At 39.0% G+C, this 19367-nt stretch overlaps 1 protein-coding gene across 21 annotated transcripts in view; it reads left to right on the top strand.

Annotated features, from left to right (window-relative positions):
* Nucleotides 1–19367, top strand: part of DST (dystonin) — a 283922-nt gene that overhangs the window by 81995 nt on the left and 182560 nt on the right. For all 21 annotated transcript variants that reach the window (XM_086876137.1, XM_086876130.1, XM_086876116.1 and 18 more), the window contains one exon: nucleotides 2392–2453. In XM_086876137.1, coding sequence (XP_086732263.1) covers nucleotides 2392–2453 — 62 coding nt within the window. The remainder of the gene's footprint in view (nucleotides 1–2391; nucleotides 2454–19367) is intronic.

Raw genomic sequence — 19367 nt, 5'->3', positions numbered from 1 at the left:
TCATTTACCTGTTTTCTGCTTCATCTGGGGAGTTTCATTTGGTGTGTTCTGCTCTGAGCTCGAGCGCACTGAACACTGTGGCACTGTGTTTTCTCTTAGTGTGTATTTGCTTTTCTGGGAGCATTTGGGTTTTTAATTTAAAATCACAGTTGTGGTGTTTTGGTGACCTTTTCCCCCCTTTAATACTGGTGTTTTTCACAACATAACAGGTGTTAGCTTTCCTCCTCCTTATGCATTTGGGTCTGTCAGTTACAGAATTTTTCTGAGTGTATATGAAATATGTATGTGTATATATAAAGGAAAATGGATAATAAGCATAAACTCTTTTATGTATGTTAGCATTTTAATTGAAAATAGAGTTGAAATGAAGAGTGACTCCGTATTCTAACAAGAGACAAGGAAGTGGATTTTTCAAACTTTTTTTTTTTTTTAAAACTGTCATCAAAGTAACATTTCCCAAAATGTGAACTTCTGTGTACTTGGTCAAAACTAAATGGAGTTACTTTAGTAAAAAAGACACGTTGTACACATTGTGACATTCTGAAGTTGAGAAATTTTGTGTTCTTTTTAAAACAGCTGCTCATAATGAAACAGTTAAAAGTGAAAGTGTTTCTGGAATTATTTCTGAGATTTTCTGTTCTCTAAATTTACTGAATCAGAGCTTCCACCTTATTATGATAAATAACTTACGTCAGAAATGATGTCTTCCTAGATGAAGGCTATGGAAAAATAGCTTCATCTAAGCAAAAGATTTTCTTAATCTGCCAGATTTTTTTCCAGTTGCATTGCTCTCTAGTTTCTCTTTCTCTTCTTTATTTGGGTCTTCAAGTAGAATAAGAGACTATAGAGCTGTGAAGTGTGGGGGGAAAAAGTGTATACCAGAAGCTTAGAATAGTGGTGTGGAAAAAGCATTTTTGAAACAGCAACTCTTCTGTACAGAGCTGAATATTCAATTACACTACATATACTGCCTAAAGGTTTCATTGCCACAGTGAGCTGTGGCTATAAAACTTATAGGTGTTTTAAAAATTATTAAAAAAAAAACAGAAAAAAAAAGTATCTATGACTATTAAATGTGTGTGAATGAACGTGTAGGAAGTCTGTGAGTCACTTAAGAGAACTATGCAAAAGCTTCACAGGCTTTTACTTGTTTTGTTTTTGCTTCTGTTCCCTGATACGTATTTCTCACTAGTGTTAGGAACCCCATATGATGCTTAGTTTGGTCCAGGATGGATTCTTGTAAAATATCTTGCTGTTTTGAAAGACCTCAGTATCACACCAGAGACTTCAAAGTTCTTGAAAGACCTGTGAATTTATTTTAATTTATTTATTGCTATATTTGACCAACCTGAAAACCGTATTGTTTAATGTAAAATACAGGACCTGGTTCAGTCTTTCAGTGAAGGCAGTGGGTACACAGGGATCTTGTTTTGCTACCTGAGCTCATTGCTCATTCTCAGCCCCACTACAAATAGCCTGAGTCAATGAAGCAGCTGCAGTTGTGCTGTGCAGGGCTGAAGGGCTCTTGCTATTTTAGGCTTGCACAGATGGTCCCAGTCCTAATGCACTGTGACTCCTGCTCTGGGGAGCTCTGGGACGGTGACCAGGCTCTGTAGCAGTTGTACTGGCTGTGGTCCTGCTCAAGTTGCTGGAGATAACTCTTGTGTTGGGGTGCTGGTTAGATTTTCTCCAGTGTGGCTCAGCAGAACGCATGCATATGCTCCCTACCCATTAGTGGGATGCTTTCATACCCTGAATCTATTGCTTTTATTTCTCCACAGAGTTTTGTGGGCAGTCATTGATGGTAACTGCCACACCAGGGGGCAAACTGCTGCCTGGGTCCCGTATCTGGGCTAGTGGACATCCCTGTTTATTTTGGAGAGGGTTAGGAGTCCTTTCCCTGACTGAAGCTCTAACTAGTCCTTGTGTGTTTGAACAAGGGTAATATTCCAGTTGAAAAGCATAATGATTGAAAGAGCTAGCTTTCATATCACAAGTTTTCCATTACTACTACGTTAGTAATAATTTGATTATATAGACCATGAATAGCATTTATAGCTCTTAAAAGTTTGCCATGATCTTTTCAGTATATTTTGGGTGCCAGCTGACTTCTCCTAGACAGTTAGATTTTTATTAGTAGGCTACTGTAATACCTGCTGTTGCCCTGGAGCAGCTCACCTGGAGTGTCAAGAAACTTCTTCATATCATGCTGTGATGTACTAAAAAAACGTTTCTGTGTTATTATTTTCATTGAATATTTTGGAGCTTTTGTGGGCTGTTCTGTTTTTAAAATTGATTAGGAAATTAATATTCAAAAGGCCTTCATAAAAAAAAATATTCTGTGTAATTTGTAGCGCTGTTAAAGAATTTGTTTTTCCTTTTTACCTCTAGATGAGCGTGACAAAGTACAGAAGAAGACATTCACAAAATGGATAAATCAGCATCTCATGAAGGTCAGTTGTTATTTCTGTCATGTCTGGATGACTGATTGCTACAGCAGTGATTCTGTCTTTCTACATGTTTGATTTCAGGATGCAGCTGTGTTACCTATAAGGAAGATCTTAAGTTGTGAGGTTTATACATATGCTTTGTCTTTGAGGAGTCTTGGGGGAGTTGAAATGCTGCCCAAGGTGATCTAATTGAGTACTTGAATTTGAAATTAAAATGAGTCAAAGTTGATTTCATTTTATAAGGCTTGGCTCATTACTGGAATTAGTGTGTCATGGCTGTAGTACCACAGCTAAGGCAAATGAAGAAAAAAAAATATTTGAAGTACCATGCTGAGGAGAGGGGAATGACCTTGAGAGATCTCTGGATCATCCTGTGGCATCAGTATACTGCTCATGGATTAGAAATAGAGGCTTTCAGGGGTAAAAGTCACATTTCAATATCTTTTTTTTTGAACAGCAGTGAACTTTGCTTCAGGGACAGAGCATATTATTTTAACATGTACAGATTTTAGTTGACAGAGAACTAAAAGCTGTGAGTTCACCTTCACTGCATGGCCCTTCAGTTCTAAATTTAATCTTCCGTTCCAGTGCCAGCTGTCTAGCCTAGACATTTCTCTGGAGAAACAGATTGTATAATTACTTGACATAACATCCTTTGATATGCCCCCTCACTCCAAAGCTGAATTCATGTAAGAGTCACATTAAATAAAAATGTATCTGCAAACTGTCAGAGTTGAGATATAATTAACAAGTGCAATGTTCAAATACTGTTGGGAAGATCTCCTTATATTCATGTTTAGAGAAAAATAGGGTTTTTTTAGGGAACAACTTCATTATTTCTCTTTCTTGTGGCTGCTCTTGTGGGTATTTGAGAAATATTTGACACTGAAACAGAAGAAAATTTCTACAGGGTTACAGATGTTTAAAACTATCTTTTTTGTTTCACATCTTTTAAAATTTTGAAATGTATGTAGCTCTTGGAAATGGTGTGATGTGGCAAACTGATCAGGCTTGGAAATGAATTTGGACTCAATCTTGTTTTTTGCAAGAGAACTCTCTTGCAGAGGAATCTTCTGGTCCTTCTCACCATGTCTGAGATCAGGAGTGGTCCTGCCATCAGCCTCTGTGCAGCATACAGCCTTTCTGTGGGCAGCGTGAGTCTGGAGTCACAGGACTGCTCATACCAATAGGTTTTCCTTTGGGAATTTGTTAGACCCAAGGGAAACATGCTGTATCTAGAAACAGCTGCTCCAGGGATCCCTTCTATGCAGAAGCCTCCTCCTTGTATTCCTGAAACATCCAAGTGGCCCCATGTCCCTGCAGAAGTCTTTTACTTGCTCATGAGGAAAGACAAAAGGCAGTTCTGCAGCCTTCCTTTTCTGAAGTTTACCTCATATTTATAATATAAGAAATGTATCCATTGTAGAATATTTCAGAGAAATTAGATTTAAAGGAAAAAATAAAAGCACCAACATCCAGGAAGGTTGCCAATACTCTGGCAGTAAAATTCAATATCCAAATAAACCATCAGGCATTTCCTCATCTAATTGAGGGTAATTGTTGTCATGCTTATAGGGGCTACTCATGTTTTTGTGTATTAAAGAAGCATTTTAATGATGCAGCTTTAGTTTTCTGTGGGATATGAAAAAGCCTATCTGAAGCTTTTTGGACAGAGATCCTTTAATATGGGTTCAAAATAGTGCCTTATTTTACAGAAGAGCAGCATACTGAAAATTATATTTCTATACAGCTTTATTTTACACGTTTCCAAAACATGCAAAGTCATCACTGCCATGCTGTCAGCCTCTTAAGCCTCAGTAGCTTAAAAAAGATTTAGACTGTAAACCCATAAGGAAATGAGGGTAAAGAGTTCACTCTAAATTCTTCTGCATTGCTTTCCAAGGTCAGTGGCCTTAGGCCTTCATTTTCAAATAGTTCTGGGTTGGGTGATTGCAGAGGAATAGATACAGATAGATGAGACAGATGGGGTGTGTTGGCTGTGTGTATTCCTGGCCTTGGTTTTCATCTCAGATTGCTCACTTTAGAATTCAATTTAAGGGTTGCTAGTTCACAGAAACACAGTTTGACTACAGCTCTTCTATTAATTTGGAATTTATGTAGCAATGCATCCTTACCTTCTGGGAATAGTTTGAAAGCAGATAGTGATACAGTTGTCAGATTTCTGTTCCTAGACATTGTTTCTAGAACAGTGACTTGTGTGGACATTAAAATCAATCTTTCAAATATTCTCTTTCTTAAGACGTAAGGGCTTATTTAGAGAACACTATGTTGTGGAGGGAATGTAGAAAAAATAGCACAGTAAATGAGTGCATTTCTAGTAGAGGCAGTGGACCTCTCCTAGTCAAGGCATTAACTTGAACTTGAGCCTTCAGTTTCAGCTACCTCATATTTAATACAAATCATATGCAACTCGTATTTGCACATTCCCTGACAGTACCTTGTATTCAGACAAACGAAGATGGGAGTTGTCTCATTTCAGGCATTGCAGTAGGCTTATTGGAACTGGTTATCCAGACTTCTCTAGTAGATGGCTGAGGGAACAGGCCCTTTTAAGTGTCCCTCCAATAAGACATCTACCTAAGGGGAAAGATGAATTGTGTCCTAGAAATGCTTTTGCTCCACTGACTGTAGAAAGAAGCCAGTGTGCTTTGTCTGCAAGGTGAAACATGTCATGCACGTGGACGTGACCCCACGTGGGCATGGGGATGGATCACATTTTAATTTCATCATCTTTCCCTCCTGTTTGTGTTCTTTGCGTTCTTCTCCTGTTTCTTTTCTGTGTCCCCTGATTATTTTTTGCTTTTTTTTCCTCTTTTCTCATTTCTTTGTACATTTTCCTTTCTTGTTTACTGCTTTCCTTACTCATTCTAATTAAACTCCTATTCTCGTGCAGTCCTTGAGAAAGTCCTGAACTTTCATGCTTTTATACCATTATATCCAAGAGGTTTCATTCTAAGTCAGCAGCAATGATGCTTTGACGAGTTCCCATCTTTTGTTGTGGAATGGCATGGAAGCTTACAGCCACTCTTCTAATTAAGTTCTATATTTATGGGATTTACTGAGTAATCACAAACAACAAGATGACTGATAAATATTTACCCTTCTGCTGTCTGTTGCATTAGATTCAAAGTGTGTAAGTGCATAATAATTAAAATTCAGTGTTAGTCCCTTGTCAGTTTAGTTGAGTAGTAAAGCATATTGTGTGCTTTGCTAAAATAGAAACATAGTTATTGCAGAAATATTTCCTGCTCATGTTCTTAAGATGCCTAGTTTTAGACAGGTACATAAAGTGTTATTTGCAAAATTAAGCTGTATAAGTTATCTTTGAATTCCGCAGTTTAAGGTCAAGTGGCCTGTCACTAAATTTTTTTAATGCTGAATTTTTTCTTTTGATTTGGTAACAGATTTTCTGAGGACTGACTGGAACTTTAGACATGCTAAGGCTACTGTTTGCTGTCTGATGGTGTGGCTCCAGTTTAAATGTTATCTTTTATGTCTTGTTGACATACAGACTGGAGAAGTGAAATATTGGACTTTGGACTCGCCTGCTGCTGTGGTATGAGCTTCCAGGGAGAACTCACATGCCAGTATAGTGTGGTGGTGGGGTAGAGATCTCCTCTCTTCTATAAACCAGCCTCTGCTTCCAGCAAGTGCTTCACTCTGCTGCTGTAAAAATAAAGTGTTAAGTCTTGCTAGAGCAGTAAGTAACCCTTGATGTGACAAGATCAGGTAAATTTGTGGCTGCAAGTTTTATTCTAGTGTAGTGTTTTCGTGGTCCTAAAGCACCCTAGGAAAAATCCATGAAAGCCCAGAAATTCTTCCTGACATCCTTTGAAATTGAAACCCCAAAACTTAAGGAAATAGTGAACCAAGTGTAAAACAGAGGTGGATGATGAGATTTGTCAGAAAATAAAAAAAGCTGTTGATGAAAATGGCAGGTAAATAAAATTGTTTGTTGTTGATTTTCTTTTTTCAAATCAATTAAATATACTTTTGTTGTGCCAGGTCTTAGTCCTGAGAGATCAAATAGTTTGTTTTGAAATACTTTGTTTCTTTATTAGAAATCAATACTTACAGCAAATAGGACTAAAGGCAAGGCAAGCAGAGACTGGCTAGTGATACAGTGAACACCCAGGTATCTTCCCTTAAAGGGAAAATGTTTCTTCCTTTTCATGGAAGAAAATGTAGAGAGCCTCTTAACTGATCATCTAGCAACACTCTGGGCACTGGGGCAGCTCCCTGGGGAAGGACAGCTGTCCTGTCCATGGCACTGACAGGGAGCCCAGCCACCTGCAGTGTGGGTTAGGTTTTGGGACCCTTGGCTGACCATACCTTGGGAGAAACAAGCTGCTGATGGGAGCAATGAACAGCATCCCTTCACAGACACTAGTTGCTCTAAAGGTCACTTGTAAAGTTGTTATTAGCAAGAAGGCTTTTGTAAGTAGGATGACAAAATGCTTTTGAAAACTATTTTTTTAAAGCCCTGTGTTCAAAATCATGTACTGTGTTGCAGTGGTAGTGCATTAGCAAGAGAGAAGGAGAAGAGCTTTTTGTTGTGCAAAGACTGAATGAATAATTCAGAATAGAAACCTGAAGTTATTGATTCCTGTGTGTCCTTCAGATAGCACACAGCTTGCAAATGGCCTCTTAGGTCGATTGCTTTGTGAAATGTGCAGGTATGACCTTAATGGCAGCAGGATTGACTATTCCTGATAGAGTGCAGTCATTCCTTGCTGAAAGCTGGCACTTTACTGATGGCTATTGTTTTAGATAGCACTAGTCTAGTATCTTAATTTTTAGCCATGCAGTTAAAATGTCATTTAAAATTTCCCACCTCTGCTTTCAGAAATTAGTACTTTGTAGCTCTGCATTGGTATTTAAAGGATGAGGCACCTGGTGTTAGTCTAATGGTTGTAGCTTTTAAAAAAATTCTCAATTGAACAACTTTAGATTTTGAAACACACTTAGAAAAATCTGATTTTTTTTTTCCCCTCTTGGTTAAATTAAATAAGACTGATTCCTTGCTGTGCTGGTGCATCTAAGTGAGCTTTGTCTGCATTCATCCCAGACATCCCATTTATTCTGACAGCTGTTGCAAACTGTGTTGGGTGCAACTTTCGTTAAATTCCACTTCATTGTGGAATTGAAGCTTCCACTTCATTGGGTGAAGCTAAAGTGTCAGTATTTCCTCCTCTATTTTGGAATTCAGTTGTTTAACTGTGCCTACTGTTGTTCAGGTGAACAGAAGAATATTTCAGTTTTTCTCCTAAGAGTTTTTGCTGTTGTATTTTCAGGACTAATTCTAAAAGGTCTTGAACTGCTTTTTCATTGAGACATATTTCTTCTAAAAAAAGAAATAAAAATAACTCTTGAAGAACATAATCAGTTAATAATATAAAGGAGTTGGAGTTTCTATTTTCCCTGGAAATATGCACAATAGTAGTTTATTAATTGTGTACAAATTTTTTTCCAAAATCCTCTACTTGGAGGTAAACCGCACTGCTTATAATCTGTAGCTGTTTGCAGAGCAGCTCAGCAAGCAAACTGGGGACTTTTTTGGTGTTTAATCCAAGTTTAGATGAGGGAGTAAACAGTGAGGAAGAGTAGTGACAAATGCCACAAGTTAAAGCTGGAGGAGGAAATTGTACAAAGTTTTAAAGGCTAATGGTGAATTGCATCACAAAAATCTCTCTGCCAGTAAGTAAAGAAATAAATAAACAAATTCAAGTCAATAAAAACTGTGCCACAGATTTTAAGTTTATTTGATCCTCTTTAATGCATTCAGACTTCATGACTAATTTGGAACAGGAAAGAGAATAACTGAAACCAGTAAATTAAATATGCATGAAATGTAGGATAGCTTGAGCATATCGATATTTTTTAATGGCATGCAGCCCTGTTGAACCAATTGAGCACATGCTTTTAGGTGTGTTGGGTTTTTTAAGAAATTGATTTATATAGGTGCTGTTATATGAAAGAATGAGTGTCAGGAGAACTCAGTCTGCCATGCATGACTGCATGATGAATTAGAGCCACTAGAATCAATATGCTTCCTATTACAGACTTAATATATTAATGTATTAATTCATTCTCTTTTTGTTCAGTCCATTGTTTGCAATTAGCTCACAGCATAGATTTTATTTAATACTTTGTGTTCCTTGGAGACTGTAAGAGATAAAATTCTAGCTTTTGCAATTAAGTGTTGACTTTTTAATTAATTGTTAAATTATGCATGGGCTTATTTTTATCTATCTGCTTTTGATGTATCTATATCTAATAATAATTTATATATCAGTTTAGAAGTACTAGGGCTTGATCTAGCTCCCTTTGGGCTAATGTAACTGTGCCACTGGCTCCAGTGGGAGCAGTTTTTGCCCCAGTATGTGGACTCCAGACAGTGAGCAACTTCAAACATTTAATTATAAACAGTACCTAAAGTATTTTGTTCTACAGCAATATGTCATACACTCTGGAAAGTGAGGCCTGCCCTGAGATATTGTAGATGTGTGACTTCCTGAGGACCTTAAAAGGCATCAGAATACAAGTTTTTCCTATAAGAAAACGTGTTCTCTGCTAAAGGCATTTATGATGCTTTGAATGGGAACACTTAAAGGTGATCACTTAGTGTTCACAATGCTCCTCTACTTAGAGTATCTTCATTTTAATTGGAGTAATATTTTATCAGCCAACCTTGGCATTTTTCACCTGCTTCAGGCATGTTTGGAGTGTATTGCCTTTGGTGAGGGTTAGTTTTGAGCTGAGTTTGATGTTGTTAGCATTACATTTGCATACTTTAAACAAGTCCTCCCTGGTAAGTTACATCAGACAGCATGTAGTACAGGCCAGTAATGGTGAGGGCAAGTGGGAAACACAAAGGGGATGAGAACTGGGTGTACTGCAACACTGTAGCATGTCTCTGGCCAAAGATAAAAGAGAAAAAATGGCAATGCAGCTGCTGTTGATTGGAAGCATTGAGCTGGATCAAGGATGTTGATGGCGGATTTTTAGTCACTAACTTGACATTAGAAAGACAGAACTGTGTAGCAATGGGGAAAATAATTTATCCTCATAAATGACAGGAGGAACATGGAATTCTGCATTTGAGCACCTACAACAGATCCCTCAGTAGCCTACATAAGAAAGGCATTTCTGGGGCACAGCTCAGCTCATCCCCGAGCAGGTGTGCGAACCACACCTGCTGTTCTGTTCCCTGCCTGCTGCAGGAGTTGCAGTGGCTGCCTCTGGTGTGGACAAGTTTTGTGAGTGAAGTGCCAGCCAGAGAGAACTTCAGCCTGCCAGATTCAGAAAGGCTGTCAGAGTTGCCTAGTTAGATAGGTCTGGACTGGCTGGGACAGTCTGCTTCAAAATGTAAAAAAAGGAAGGTAATTTGGAAGCAAGTGGTTGTAAATCCCAGGCTCACTTTTCAAAGCGAACAGAGAAATTAAAGCAAGATAATGAACTGGAGAAAGCAATAGGTAGGGTCTCCTGGGGAAGTAATAAATGAGAGGTAGAAATGCAGGAGATCTGGCAGTTATTGAAGGTGTTTGTCTAAGAGGCACAAAGGCAGGCTACAGACATGCAGGACATATAGGAGTATAGAAAATACTGCTGCTTTCACAGTGTGTGAAATAAAAAGGAGCTGTACAAGAAGTGGAAATAAGGGCAGCAGGACTAAAGGTTTGTATAGAGGAGTTAATAAAGCAAGGTGGGGTAAAATCAGAGAAGTACAAGGTCCAGAATGAATTAATGTGACATGGAAGATCACAAGAGAAACTCTCTGTAATTATATCAGAAAATTATGAAGAAAAAAGAGGTATGGATACATTACTGAGGAATAGAAAAAGATAAATTGTTTTGACCAATGTAGAAATGGTCAATTACTCTGGTCTTTTTGTTCTATAAAATGCCAACTTGAGGAAATATGTTTTAATAAGATGAGGGTGAAATTCAGATAAGGGAACAACAGATTGAAGAATATTTTGGTAAGTTACATTTTTCTTGTCACACAGCTTTATTTATCCAACAGTTAGTAACTAACTGATTTATAGCACTTTATCATTCTATTTAAAAATTCAGAGGAGAGGAGGGACTTCTAGAAGTCCACAGTTACAATAAGTACCTCTCTCCCAAGGAGAAGAAAAAAATGAGAACCTTGCAGGGTGATTTCTCTCCCTCTAGAGATTGTGGAACATCTGGTCTTTGGAAGCAGGTGGACAAAGAAGTAGTGGTGCAAATGGTATGTCTATACTTTTTTACATGCTACCACATGTAGTCTCATTAGCAGATTACTGTCACAAAATTTGAAAGAAAGGATAACAGAGCTTGCTGGGGTGTATAGTAGCTGCAGCTGGAAGTGGCGCTGGGAAGAGCCAGTGCCATCGTTTGTTGCTGATGCCATAGGTGCTGTCAGGTGTAGCAGCAGCATCATCTGGCTCTAGGAGGCAAAACCCATGAGCAAGGGTTAGAGGGAGCATCCCAGTGTGTGCTGCTCTCACTGTACCTCATCTTCAAGTGAGGTTTCAAGCTCTGTGACTTTACCTTTGTAGGTAAAGGTACACCTGTTTCTCTCCGGCTGTACATCTCTGGCTCCAGCCTTTTGTCATGTCAGCAACAACTGTCATTCTTGCCCTGCCACAAACCTTACAGGGTTCATTTCTTGCCCTGAGCTGTGTTGGCCTGTGCCCAGAGAGCTCCAGGAACTACACACGAGCTCTTCAGCCTGCCAGTGGGCAGCATGGTGCTTAGGAGCCACGGAGGTGGCTTTTGATTCTGCCTTCTCATAGACACACCTGTGGACACATGGCTGTGAAACTCTGCCTGGATGCGTAATTTCTGATCTTTGTGTGGACCAAGAGGTTTGTAGCCATTTCTAACAAAGTACTAAGCAGATAAGTTTTCTTGGAAGATCAAGGGTAGGTTGTGATAACTTGAGTTTGTTTAGTCTGAAACTAAGAAGACTGAAGGGAGACATGATAACATGCCCTCAGTATGTAAAAAGTGTTTATGCAGAGGCTGCACAATGATTTCTGAGGTCAGACTTTAGGGGCAGGGACAACAAAAACATCAGCTTATTTTACAGAAGATTTAGGCTAAAGATTAGTGAGGAAAAATGTCTCCCTCTGTAAAGTCAAGTAAGCATAGTCAAACACTGAAGCACTTGTACTGTGTTTTACATATCCTTCATTTGGGTTTTCAAGAATAAATTAGAGAAGTATCTCTAGTGTTTTCTAGCCAAGCTGCACAGGACTGAGTGATCTGTTCAGTCCTTTTTAACCTTACACTTTTACTATTCTCTGATGGCCTTGTAAGGCACAACCCTTCTCTGGCGAAGTATTATTCAGCTTTTGAGCCTTGAAGCAGATCACTACCAAATTCCTTAGCAAAGCTTATATTTTTATTACTTTAGTGATTTCAATCTGCATTAATCCTACAGTTCCAGTGAGAATTCCTTCTTTCAGATGGTTGCCATGTAAAGTGAAGGTTAGTGATGTCTGCTTTATATTCTTTGTTAATTGCTTATCACATTTATACCTTTGTAAATAAAATATTTTTAAAAGGAGAGAACAGATGTCCCAAGCGAGGCTTTGAGCAGATTGTGAGTCACACTTTGTTTGATTTTAGTTTTTTCTGAAATTTATAAATATCTTTAGCCTTATACACGAAAACATTAGGAAAAAAGTACTGATTGAAGAAAAATCTAATAGGATTACAGTGGTGTAAAAGAGGGAAGAGAGATGGACATGCTGTGCCTTGAAATCACAACTGGTGCAAGAAGTGTTGTTGGCTGGGAGTATGAGTGGAGTGGCATGGAACCTCACATGACATGCCACGTGTGGCATCAGCCCCTCATGTTCTCTTTAGAGCTATCCACAAAATGAAGGTTAATTCAGTGTAGTAGATTGTAAAACTTGCTGGACATCTCCATGACTTTATATTTTAGAACTTTAAATTGTAGCAGTGGTGGAGTAGATAACCATTTTATGTTAGTAAATATGCATTTCTGCTTGTGAATCTGCAGGTATTTGCTGATCCCAATATGCAAATTTACAAGCAGGGAACCAAGACTGTGCCAAGGATTAATAGCAGTAAGGATGGTGCTGTGATAATGATAATAAGTAAGTGGTGCAAAACCAGCGTAAGTGGGACCTGGGAGGGGGGTATCCTGAGTGATTGGGCCAGTGTTGGTTGGAGAGAACCTTCCAGCCCATTCCTCAAAATGTTTTGAGATGTGTCCAGTTCTGGGCTCTCAAGAGAGACATGGAGCTCCTGGAGCAGGTCCAACAGAGGGCAAAAGAGATGATTTAGGGACTGGAGCATTTGTCTTACAAGGAAAAGCTGAGAGAGCTGGGCCTGTTGAGCCTTGAGAAGAGATGACTGAGAGGGAACTCATCAATGTGTGTGAGTATCTAAAGGATGGGTGTCAAGGAAAAGGACCAGGCTCTTCTCAGCGGTGCCAAGCAATAGGACAAGAGGCAAAGGAGCACAGGAACTTCCACCCAGACATGAGGGAGAATTTCTTTACTGTGCAGGTGACCAAGCACTGGGACAGATTATGGAGTCTCCCTTACTGGAGATGTTCGAGAGCCATCTGGACACAACCCTGTGCGATGTGCTTTTGGGTGACCCCAATATGAAGGTTGGACCAAATGACCCACAGTGGTCCCTTCCAATCTGGCTCATTCTGTGATGGTGTTAAGGGAGCCAATTATTTTCCTGTAGGAAACAGAAAGGACTTTTAACATTTAGGACACTTGCTTGAAGTTCTGTACAATGATGCCATTTCAAATATCACACATCTACTGAAATCCACAAAAGGACTCGTGTATGTTTATGTCCTACTGTTTGGTATATATATATAAAAGGATTATACCTCTGCTTGCAAACTTGCTGATTTGGGGATTAGGAAAATATTGGAATGCATTTCATGAAACAAAAATATGGGAAGTTAAGAAAAATATAGGGATATTTAGCAAGATTTAGCAATGGCTGTAATATTTGATTTTTTTTAATTGAGCCAGAGTATATTTATACTTTAAAGCCATACAAATATTTTATGATTAATAGAGTTATCCAGGGACATGTAAAATAATTGAGGGCAGGGGCAAAATAGTGTATGTGAAAGCAATGGATGATTGAGTTGTCTGGGAGAAATGTGAAGGTTAATGTGGAAAAAGAAAAAGTGACTGATTTGATCTTTTAGATACAAGGACAGGCTGTTAGAGGGATGGAACACAAGGAAGGGTGTTATGGTTGTCATCATAATAGAGTGTAAAGCACTGGCCAGATGAGAAAGTGAAGGATGAATCCAAGGATGAAATCAAGGACAAATCTTCATTTAGAAAACATCTGTTATAAACAAAGATCAGGGGTGTTGAACTCACTCAGTAAAGGACACTTGTTTAAGTGTGCCTTAAATCATAAAGGAATTTTATGAAATTGAGTAACATAGCTGTGTCTGCTATTTCTGAGAATTAATATCCAGAAACGTATGCAAACAGGAAAAACTACTCCTGTGTATGAGATAAAGAACCATTTATTTTCCATGAACCACAATAATTGTTTCCTGCAGAGCGGATTATTAGACTGTCCAGCAAAAGAAAAGAGTGAAAATGAGTTTTGGAACCACTAGGCCTAAAAGGGGAATTGCCAGACTCTGCTTGCAAGTGAGCAGGAGGACAGAAGAGACCTGGCACAGGTGTGTGTGCCAGCTGGCCGCCAGCCCTGCTGTGCTGGGGGGAGCAAAGCGGGGTGTCCTGGGTGGGGTGCGCGGTGCTGGAGCTGCGGGAGCAGCACCATCTGCAGCCCAGCGCTGTGCCTGCCTCTGCCCTGCGCTCACACAGCTCCAGCTCTCCTTATGGAGATTAAATTCTCTTCTTCAAACTTGTGTGCCTGTTTGTTTTTAACAGAACGAGTCAAGTTTAGTATGGGATTCAGTACAAAACAAGGGCGGTGACCAGGAGGGTGGGAGGGTGGGTGTTTGGAGTTTGGGTTTTTTCCCAGCAGTAAGTTTTGGGTTTAGAGAAGGAGATTAAAGAGCAGGGGAGGCTGTCAGTGTGCGTGTCAGTCTGCACGGAGCTTTGGCTCCCTGATCTCTTGGCATGGCACCGAGCTGGCCACAGAGCACAGCTCAGTGCCTTGCTGCCCCACACTGCATGGTGGGGAGAGATTACCTGAGACATGTTGAGCCATACTCATCCTTTACATGGGGGAATGTGAGAAGTCTCTCATGTAAAATAAGTGCTCTTCGAGATGTTTGAAGAGGCAACTCCCTTGGCTGATCAGTCACGGGGGAATGTTTTGACAAATCTCATATTTTGACAATTACATGCTTCATGGATGTTGCTACAGCCTGTTCAGAGTTTTAGGGTGTTTCTCATAGATTATGCTGCATGTGTCAGGCTAGTACATATTTATTTTTGTACAGAAATACAACTTTTTGCATTAGAGGTTTTTTTATTCTTTACTTATGGCATAGGTTGATTTATTATCATGCAGCTAGAATTGCCACTGCGATTTCTTAATTTTTAAAATTGAAAGGACTAAAACATGCATATTCTCTAAAGTTACATAAAACTGTTTCCCCCTTAAGTATAATGTTTTAATACAAGTTTTCCTTTAAAAATAAGCTTAAGTACGTTTTTAGGAAGCTGAAACATTAGGGAAACTCATCAGGGTGTCAGGATCTCAACAATGGATGCATAAGGTTTTCAGCTTTTAAATGCTTATGGCATTTGCTGTGGAACACTGTAGTCATAGGAGCTCTTAACTATCTATCTATTATCTTGGTGAAAATTGTTTTATTGTTAATGAAGTGAGTCAGAGTTCTAAGAGATCTTTCTTCCACAGGCATTGACTCAGATTCCTAAGGAATGAATTTGAAGTTTGTGAAACTCACAGTGGCCTTGTGCCAGCTGTCATTTGGACTTATCTGTGACCTCAGTGGTAATTAAGGCCTGGCACTTTTTTTTCCCTAAACACTCCCCTTACAGTTCTAAGGTTTGAGCCTTTTCCCATTTTTCTTTGAAAAATCAGTAGTGCTTTATGTCTGGGCTGGGCATTTAATTAACTTTGCTTCCAGAGGCAAGGAGAGCAGTACTTGAAAAAGACTTTCCCAGGCATGTGGTCTGAACAGCCACAGCTGGATCTGTAATATTACAGTTCTTGATAACTCCTGGCTACTGACACTGATTATTTGATGACTTGACAACTGAACTTCAGTTGTTCAAAATAAGTATGTTTCAGATTTTATTCTAATTTTGCCTTTTCCAAAAACCATAAGAAAAGGTCTAATTTGTCATGTTCTCACAATCATCAGTTCAGCTTAGCTGTAATATAGAAAGGGAGACTTCTGATGTTTTTAAGGCAGATATTTGGTTATAGTAGTCTGCTTTCCTGACCCTGTAAAAGAATGGGTGATTTTACAAGTAAGTGAGCACAAAACTCTGCTTTGTTTCCAAGTCATGCAGCTTGCCAGGGCCACAGTGATTACCTCACCTGCCTCAGGGATTTCCTGGTGGCATCCAGTACATGGGCGTTACTTTGAGTTGTTCCTGCTTGATCCAATTATGTTCTCTCTCAAGTTTCTTTTGCATCCACTCTAGATTCTGCAGCACATTAATGTTTGTTTCTGCTTCTTCACATGCTATTTCAGTTGAGAATGTGCTCCATACGTTTTAGGCACTGGTCTGGAGTACACTACATCCTAACATGAAAGTCTGAGGGATCTATGTGTGTGCTGGGTGTTTGCTGATGGTGGTGCAGAGATTCCCCACGGCACTAGACTGCAAAGCATAAGCTTGCTGGAAAGGGATGATACAAAAATATCTGATGCTTATGTCGAGGAGAATGGAGTTTTCCTTACCACAAACATCACAGTATACATATCAGAAGATGAAGATCAGAAGATGAATCACTTGTGAAACAGCACCTTACATTCACTCTGTCTCCTTTTCACTGGTGAAGCCATTTTGCTTTTCTTGTTTTAAGTTTTGTCAGATATACCTCAGCCACTCAGTGTTTCCCACTCTTCCTTAAAAAATCTCTTCTCATGCCCGAATTATCAAATCTGTCACACTCACATGAGAATATTGCAAGAAGTTGCCTGAGGCAACGTGTAACCTACTTTGTAAAATGTTGGACTGACAATTCTGTGATTTTATTGAAAAGCCACAACAACTGTTGTGAAATTATATGGGCTCAGTAGATCCCACACATCTTTCCAGGACCCCCACCTGCATCCAGTACTTGTGGTAATATGTGTTTTGAAGGAGGCTGAATATGGCAGTAAAGAGCAATGAAGTTACTGTAAGTTAAAATTATTTTATATATGTTGAGAGATAAGAGTTGCCCATGTGATAGAGGTGATTTTTCAAGCTTTTCCTGAAGAGTCAGTGTAAGATCTCTTGAGGAGCACAAGATGCCCCTTTCAAAAGAGGTGATCTGATGCTTTGAGTGAACATACTTGCTCACATCAGTTGCCCAAATACAGCATTTTAGATGCACATCTGCTGCTCAGAGTATTGGAAGAAATTCCTTATTATGTTGCCCTGTACCAGGATGACTGGCACAGTATGTACTAAATAATTAATCCTCACAGTAATTGCCAGCCAGCAGAACTAAGTTGCATTAGGTGTACTGCTGGTTTTCCTGTTTTGGCAGCTCTGTGCTGGTTTTTTCATATCCAGTGTGAATTCATCTCTGAAGTGTCTGTGATTTCTAGAAAGATAAACTGGGGAAGATGGTTGTCTTTGTAATACTTAGGGAACCTTAGAGCATAAGAAACAAACAGAAGGTTAACAAATGTGTGCTGTGAGAGACAGAGTAGCAGGATAACAAAATTATCTTGCATCTAATGGATAAAAAAGCAGACACAACAGAAATAGTGGTTTTTCTCACCCCACAATTCAGATACATGCACATTGGGAAAACCCCCTGAGTTTTATGTTGAAAAGAGTGTGGGCATTGACTTGGTGCTGCACAAACAGTCTTTTAACTGGTTTAAAGATACTGGTGCAGTGTCTTTGAGATGTACACCACATTACCCTGTCCTTAACCTTATGTCTTCCTGTGCCTCTGGCCACCAGCCTGCGCTGTGAATCAGTTCTGGCTGGGGATTCTGCTCTCTGAAGAGAAGTGGAAAGTGACATGTCCTGGGTGGTGGGGCAGGCAGCCCTCTGACAGGGTCTTGTCATAAAGAAAACCTGCCTACTTTAAACAGAAAGAGTTTAGCACTCAGTTTGATATAGTTCTTTGAATAACAAATAACAAGTGGATTAAAAATTAAAGATTCTTGTGTTTCTCATATTTTAAACATTTATCATAATCAAATCTTGATATCAAGATATCAAGAGATATCAGAGATATCAATTATTTTTACAGCTTCCCTTTTCTTTCTTTTCAGCAGAGATGTGGTAGGAGAACACCTGTTCTTTTTTCTTTGTTCAGCTTAGCAGAGCTTCATTATTATCAGAGAAACATTTTTTAGTTATTTTTTTTCATTATTTGCTTGCAGGATTAAAAAGAAAAGTAACTGAAATTAAAATGATACATACACTATTTTGTGTATGTGTGTGAGGGTGTCAAGCTTATGTATATGTATTAGGGTATTGGATTATAACTTACCTGTGTATGTAGAGTCCCTGTAAGTGTTTTGGAAAATATGTGTTGTAATTCCTCATGGAACAGTCTTCTAGATGACTTGTTCTGGCTAGTCTTCAGCACAAGTGTAAATATGTTCTGATGCTACTCTCAATTAAAATGATGGTGTTTGTGAAAACAGATTTCAGGGTAGTTTCATGTTTAAAAATTGGAGTAAGAAAACTTGAACTAAAAAGCATTTATGAAGCTAATCTTAGGTATGGAGACTGTTATTTATGCAACAGGATGAATCTCAAAATTCCCCCAAAAGTGTGGCGAACTGAGTTGTTGTATTAAGTAGAAGATCTGGGCAGATTCTTTCTGCCCTCATCGCACACATTTGTTGGCAGAGTGTGTCTCATAGATCTCATATTGGAAGTACAACTCGTCTCTGGCAGAGATGAAGAAGAAGAAAATTTCTGATGTATTTTATCCTAAGCTTAGGAATTTTCTGATCTAGTGGTTCAACAGGAACACTAGGGAGCTGACATTAAACTGTAGCTGGAAAGCCTTCAACCTCTGCCCTTGCAAGTTAAAAATCTCAAATTCTGAAAAATAGGGTCCTTTGTGTCACATTCAAAGAGCAGCTGGTTGAAATTGCTTAAGACATTTCAGATAAAGTTATATTTTAGCTAATGGTAAGAATCAAGAAGCTGGCCTGTGGACAGATATCTCCAGGTTTGTTGTGCCTGTCAGTAAAGGTGGATCTTCCAGCTGTCTGTCTTGTCATTGCAGCCTCGCACTAGATCAACCCAATGCCATAGTTCTTTGGTATGGTGTGTAAGGTGGACATGTGAGTCATTGGGAAAGCTCAGTAGGAAACCTGAGGTGACAATATATGGTGTTAACTGGTAGATGGTATGCTTTGATTAGCAAGTGTATTACTTTCCGTGTGACTGCAGTGAACGTGCTTGCTGCTGATACCTGTTATGTATTTTTTTACAATTCATTGACTCTAGCTACTGTTGTCTAGTGGTCCTTATTTAGGTCCAAGTAGGAGAGTATCTGATATTGTTTAAGTTGTCAGGTACTGATTTTTTTTCATTGCTACATGCATTCATTACCTGCAACTTAGTACTGTTCTTCTTTCAATAAAAGTGATATAAAGTGTGATGAAACTGTGCAAGATGTGAATTTTGTCTATTACAATTAATTTTCATTTGTAAATTTGTTGTGAAAGTGAAGAAATTTAAAAAAAAAACAACAATGCTGAGGTGTAGCTGAGGCTTATCTGTATTTTAAAAGATATGTATTAATATG

This window comes from Cyanistes caeruleus, chromosome 2, assembly GCF_971803275.1.
Source record: "Cyanistes caeruleus chromosome 2, bCyaCae1.hap1.1, whole genome shotgun sequence".
Classification (NCBI taxonomy): domain Eukaryota; kingdom Metazoa; phylum Chordata; class Aves; order Passeriformes; family Paridae; genus Cyanistes; species Cyanistes caeruleus.
The sequence above is the reverse complement of the archived record's forward strand: the minus strand, read 5'-3'. Positions and strand labels throughout refer to the sequence as shown.